A 6,764-nucleotide genomic window follows, 5' to 3' on the forward strand; every position below is an offset into this window, starting at 1 on the left:
GAACACTGATACCACGTACAAATCTCTTGTGTCAAGTTATTTATTTTTCTGCAAATATTTATATTCGCACTTGTTCAGTTTTCTTTATGTGAGAATTACTTCTATTTCTTTAAACACTTACAGTTTTTATATTTACGTATATACAACTGACATTTGCAAAAACACGGTTTTTCATATTAGAATGCCTATATCCATATGGCCTTTTTTATTTCTTTTTCTTCCCTCCAAGAATTCCCCATTTTGAAACAGAACTCTTGTAACTGACTTTTGAAATATGAAAGAGTAACTGCTATGACACATTTTAAGCCTATGACCTACTCATAGAATTTGTTGAAATTTGATATTCTTATGTATATGACTTGTTTCTATGTTGAAAATGAGATTATCTTTATGGTCGAACCACATAAACCTTGTTTTTGAGTTTGTGATCTTAGATTGAAAGTGTTCTAGCTGTCTTTTAAAAGTTTCTTATTTATGAGTTCTTGGTTTCTTAACATTGCTAGGAAAGTAGTTGGTTTAATCTGATATTACTTCTTCTGCTTGGAATTGTTTTTCATTAGTTTCTCATAAACATAATTGAAACACACATTAAGCACCAGTAAGTGTAGATATGAAACCTTTTATTTCAAACTTAGATGCAACTCACTCGTATAATAATATATGTCACTCAAAGCAATCTGCCATAACAATAAACAATGGCCCCTTATACTTATAACTACTATAACTTATCCAGCTAAAAAAGCAAATTCTGTATGCTCTCTCATAATGGCAATGTAGTACCCCAACTAATAATAAGTAAGTAAACTCCCTACAAACTAGGATTGCCTGACAAACTATACACGCTTAAAAATTCTAACCCGGTTTTGGTGTTGAAAGGGGTCAGGAAAATCATGCCGACCACACAAGAGAATACACCATTTCATTCAGTTCAGATGATGCTTAATTTGTATAGTTTCTCAACATGAATCGTGGTCAGATTGAAGTCGGTTGCTTGAAGGCTTTCCCATCTGTAAACAACCGATTGGCGGGACAGTAGGAGTCCTCAACTCTCCAAAAGTCTGCCAACAGAAGGCATCAGACATGTGATATCGTTCTTGTATTGGTTTAAGCTGTATGGAATTTAGTGTCACATCTGTGCATGGTAGGTTATCACTGCAAGCAAAGTGTACAGGTTTTACTGTGTAAGTCCCTCTTATTCTCTCATAGGTTATTCCTGATACAGCCACAGCTGATGTCTGGTTCTTACAACTACTTTTGTCACAATAAAATTGGTCAATCACAATTGGAAGTTGAACTTCAGAAACTTGAATGTTTGAAAACAGAACTCCTTGGACAGACCCTAAACCACCCTGCAAATACAACAATGAATGAGTTTTAACTCTTTTCTAGGATAAATGGTCATATCACACTATGCTTAAATCAAAGATTTATACCTGCCAAGTCTTGATTCTAACACCATTCATTGTGTTGTGCATCATTACATCTCGGACAGTGATGTTAGAGACACAAGCTTTGGTGTTGTACCTGCCTAGACTTCCAATGCTGATTCCATGACCAGGTCCACAGTTCACATTGTGTACGTATACATTTGAACATCCAGTTTGAATCGAAATACAGTCGTCTCCTACACAATATTAGAAAGTTTTTCATCATCAATGTCATTCTATTTTGCTACCTTCATATTAGTTACCTTATGTTATGTTTTTTTTTTTAATAAAAGGGAAAAGGAAAAGGTTCTTGAGGCTAAAAATCTTCACCTGTTTTATGTGATCCTATACAGTAATAACAGTGCAAAAGTGGACAAAGTTCTAGTTCCAAATGAAGACAGATGAGGAATTAAAGAAGCTCTTGTGGGGTTCAAAGCCTAATCTTTTTTGCTATCTCGTGGTCCACTAAAAGTAGTATGTATAAGGTTTAAAATGGACCATACAACCAGTGGTTAAAATGGTTAGGATGCGGCGGGTTGTTTGGCGCCACATGTCAAGTTTACATTGGTCAGAGGTGTATATACAGGTAAAGGGATAAGCTTGTGCCTTGTATTTCTGGGATCTCATCTCAGCTATACTCATGTAAAAACCAGATATACTATAAAACTATAAACAATGTAGTAAAAAGAAAAAAGTGATTAGAGTTTGTGTTAATTACCACAGGCAAGAGTGGTGGTGTGGATTAACACATCTTTGGAGTTTTGTAGGTGTATTCCATCAGTATTGGCACTGTCACCGGGAGATGACACACTCATGTCATGGACCAAAACCCCAACGCAGTTGTCAAACTTGAGATGGCATTGAGGACTGTTCTGGATTGTTATCCCCGTGACTGTCACATTAAAGCTCCCATAAAATCTCAGGGCCTAATATTTCAACAAAAAAATACAACAAACATGTTACTCTCCCCATATGCATAGATACTCATTCAAATTCTTATTGAGTTATATCTTTGGATGTTAGCTTCTCAATCCAAAAAAGAAAAAAAAAAGTGGTCCTTACTGTTGGTTTGATGCTTGGCATTATTCCACTGAGCTTGCTTCTTATCTGCCACAAAAAAATTCAATGAAGATCAAGGTAAGTTTTTTGGACTGTGTGTGGAGTATATAATATATAGGCTGAATTATGATTTTTGCTCTGAACTTTAATAATTGGTAGATTTAAAGAATTTTTTTTAATTTTAATAAAGAAAGTCTAACATGGATGAAAGTTCAGGAGACTTAATTTGGTACAAGTCAAAGTTCGAGGAACATGATTTGAGAAATATTAAAGTATAAAGAGTATAATTTAGTACATAGACAATTCAAAATTAGTAAAATTAAATGAAATTAGACAAATATACTTATATCTAACAATCTTAATAGTTCAGAGAGAAATTTTAGCGGAAAAAAAAGGTTCAAAGAGCATAATTTAAGTACCGGGACTGGTGGAAATTGATGTACTGTGCTGTTTAATGGGATAATAAGCTTTAACTCATCATCAGCAGGGTCATCATATAGAGAGGCCTCTTTCCACCAAACTGATCCTTTTCCTTCTAAGATTCCACTCCCTTGAACTGTAATTCCTCTTAGCTTTGAGAATAAAAGCCATTGGAAGAGACCTTTTCCCCATGCTTTGGGGTCTTGTGGAGCTATGATTGTGCCATCCAACTATTGAAAGAAAGAATTAAAGAGTAATGTTAAGTAGTAGTTAGACTAAATCAAATGGGATTATGTCATTTTAATCATTGTGGATTCTCTTTTACCTGAAATACGATGTTGGGCTCACAATATGGGCCAGAAAACTCGATGGGCCCAACAAAGAATTGGTATTTAGCAGGAACTAGAAGTGTTGATGCCTCAACCTTACAAGCAGCTGCCCATGCAGCTTGGAATGCCTAAAAAAGTGAAATTAATTAAAGATCAAGTTAATCCCAATTATTGGTGTTAATTTTACACAAAAGACATTAATAATATAACTGTATACAATTATTGTTGGAATCATTACCCAACTGCTTTAACGAGAATCATTTTACTGTGTGGGTCCCAATAATGGAGGTAATATTACTATTTGACATGTTGTAACTCAAAAAGGAAAAAAAAAGTGACTCACGTAACATCAAAAAAAAAAAAAACTCAAATACTTTTTTATCATGAAAATTACGTGCCTACACAGTATCTAATATAAATAATATTCCACTAACATTTCTGTCTCTTATTCCATTGTTTCAATTCACTCTCAGAATCTCAAAATAGAGTGACCACAAAATATTGAAAAGGAAAACTCATGATAATTCTGAATTTCTGATTCTGTAGTGTAATGTACTTAGGTTGGTTTGGGTTGAAATGAATGAAAATATAGAAAAAATTAATAAAAAAAAAAGTTCTTAATTTTTTGTTTCTCATTTTTTATTAAAAAATTTAATAAAAATTTATTCAACTCTATTTCATCACCCATTACGAAACACAACCATAGAGCGTTATATTTCATTATAAACTGTCACTTAATTTGGAAAATTGTACGGTAAGGGTAATTTTAGGGTGTATAAATAATTATAAAAGAATATGAGTGAAATGAATAAATATAATGAATCTAAAAGTACAAATGCAAAATTATGTTATTAATAGCAAGAATAGCCACAGTGACCCTAATTAAGACGATAAAGAAATTATTAAGCAAAGAATTACAAAAGTAAGTATAATTTTAAGAGCACACACCAATTATCTTGATTTTTTTTTTAAATGCCTTAAAAATTTCAAGCCAAACATATTGCATGTTGTAGAAGAGGGTAGGACATGTAATGATACAAGTGGATGAAAATAATAAAAAACGATTTCATCCAAACAAAAGAAAATAATAAAAAACAAAATTTTCCAAGACCAAACCAGAGATTTTGTCTTCTCTTCTTATTATTTAATAATTTAACAGGGGTAAGGAAAATTAAAATAAAATTAACTAAAACCCAAAAAACAGAACCTTTTTCAGATTAATGAGTTGCATGACTAGTCAATTTATCTCCAAAAAAAAAAAAAAAAAAAAATTAATGCAGTGCAAGTAAAATTCATGAGCTATAATGTATATACACACAATTATCAACATATATAATTAATTAAATAATAATAATTATTATTTTTTTTTTTAAAAAAAAAACAGAGGATTCCCCTGTTTTTAAACAAGAAAAAAAAAATATGAACACACCTTAGTATCATCTGTAGTTCCATCACCTTTGGCACCAAAATTCAAAACGTTAAAGGTCGTCGTAGATGACTGGTGACCTTTGGGTGGACTGGGAGGAGTGTCGTCACCGGGCTTGACAATGGCCGGTGGCGGAGCTGCCTTGTAATGCGGCGGAGATTTTGGCTTTGAAGAACCACCATGGCCATGTTGATGATGACCACTGTGGTGGTTCTTGGGTTTCTTTTTATTGTTCAAAGAAGATGATAATGGTGATGAGTTTGAAGGTCCTCTGTTCCAATAATGTCTTCCTCTTCCAGCAATGCAAGCTTCAAAATTTGATGATGACCATACCATAAAACAAACCACAAGTATGAATGTGAGACTTGTGAAACTAAAACCACTCATTTTGTTATTATTAAGTAAAACAATGTCGACAAGAGAGAGAAAGAGAAATAGTGATGATGGTATAGGAAGAAGAAATGAGAGTTGGGGTTTAAATAGGGAAGAGAGCTCAGAAAGCTTTCTGGTAAGACTGTTAAGGTACAATAATAGTATTATTGATATTAAAGGGGTTATATGTGAGTTTTTGTTTGTTTGTTTTATTTTTTTTTTACATTCATTCTATGTCGTCGTAGTAGTTAGTAGAGACTAATAGTAGTGGTATATTTGCAATTTTCTAATGTAGTGAAATTTAGTTGGAATTTGTTAGCCTAGCCCTTCTCATCATAAAGGGCCCATTTCGTATTTGACAAGTGTCACAATGTTGTTAGTTTCGATTATCATTTTGATCCAACCATCCACACACACGATAAGAAATGTTAAAATGAGTAGTGTTTAATACTTTCGTTAATATCGTTATTGGTCTAACTAAGTATCGAGTCTCATATAATTTAATGTAATAACTTTTAGAGAGTATTGTTAATCAATCGCCAGACAATATTTCTAGAAAGTGCTAGGCACCACTAGTACCAAATAACAATATTTTAATAACTTTTATGAAATATTCTTAACTAATTGCAAGATGTTACCTTTAAGTAGTGCTAATGAATGACACCATTAGTGCCTAATAACAATACTCTACATACCAGAGTTGATAAAAATCTCTCTATACTATCTAGCACTACGAGATATCATTTTATTATTAGTACAATTTAATATAAGTTCCTACTTATTTTAAAAACCACTAATCACTAATTATTTCTAGGACATTACTTGGTATTTATAGAAATGTTCATCCATACACACATGCCAAGTTAATTAATTAATTAGGCTTAAATAGTAATATAGTAGGTATGTAAGTAATTAATATACACTAAACCAAATAAAATATTCTTCATTTTTTTAGCTAGCTTGACACAAAATGAGACAAAACCCAATAAACAAAAAAAGAAAGAAAGAAAAAAAGCTGGTTTCTTTTGCTCTACATAAATTATTGGTATAAACATATACTTCATCTAGTCTAATTGTGTAAATATGTAGCTTCTTCAAGTGTGTTAATTTGAGATATATATTAGCACAAGCAATTAATGGTAAAAATTCTATATCAAATGTAGGTACCAATAATACTAGCCATAGCTCATTGTTTTTTTGTTGCTTAATAAAGAAAAAAATACTAGTTATTATAGCTTATAATTGGTTATTTATTTTGCCTAGTTTAGTTGGGTTGTGTAATTGATAACATATATTATTATTAGGAAGAGGTTTCAATGGTTACATTTTTATTGTAACCATCATGGTTACATTTTTTTAAGCCATTGGATTACTATTAAATGGTTGTGATTAATTTGGAAATTAAATAAAAATAAATAATAAATAACTTGTAACCTGAAAGTGTCCTAATCATTTATTTCCTTATAAAACTTTAATTAAGATTAATTATATTTTAAAATTAAATTAATTATAATTATTAATTAATTTTTTGCAATTTATTACTATATAAGGATCTTTTAGCAATTTATTTTTTTATACTTAAATTATTTAAAATTTTATAGCAAAACTTTTTATAATTTAAAAATATACACATATAATTTTATAATTTAAATTTTATTATACTTATAATCTTAATTTTAAATTATTATACTTAATTATTTAATTTTTTTATTTAAATATTTAAAAAGTAAA

The 6,764-nt window shown here is 30.9% G+C and overlaps 1 protein-coding gene across 1 annotated transcript; it reads right to left on the minus strand.

The window, feature by feature from the left end:
- Positions 1-603: 603 nt before the first annotated feature.
- On the minus strand, positions 604-5,261 carry LOC115713183 (polygalacturonase At1g48100). The gene is made up of 7 exons (XM_030641668.2): positions 4,665-5,261; positions 3,232-3,363; positions 2,906-3,136; positions 2,490-2,534; positions 2,146-2,353; positions 1,434-1,624; positions 604-1,349 (listed from the first exon to the last, which is right to left on the minus strand). Exons 1-7 carry the CDS (start codon positions 5,046-5,048, stop codon positions 957-959), a joined length of 1,584 nt encoding a protein of 527 aa, XP_030497528.2. The 5' UTR covers positions 5,049-5,261; the 3' UTR covers positions 604-956.
- Positions 5,262-6,764: the final 1,503 nt, after the last annotated feature.

The sequence above is a fragment of the Cannabis sativa genome, chromosome 4 (genome assembly GCF_029168945.1).
Source record: "Cannabis sativa cultivar Pink pepper isolate KNU-18-1 chromosome 4, ASM2916894v1, whole genome shotgun sequence".
NCBI lineage: Eukaryota > Viridiplantae > Streptophyta > Magnoliopsida > Rosales > Cannabaceae > Cannabis > Cannabis sativa.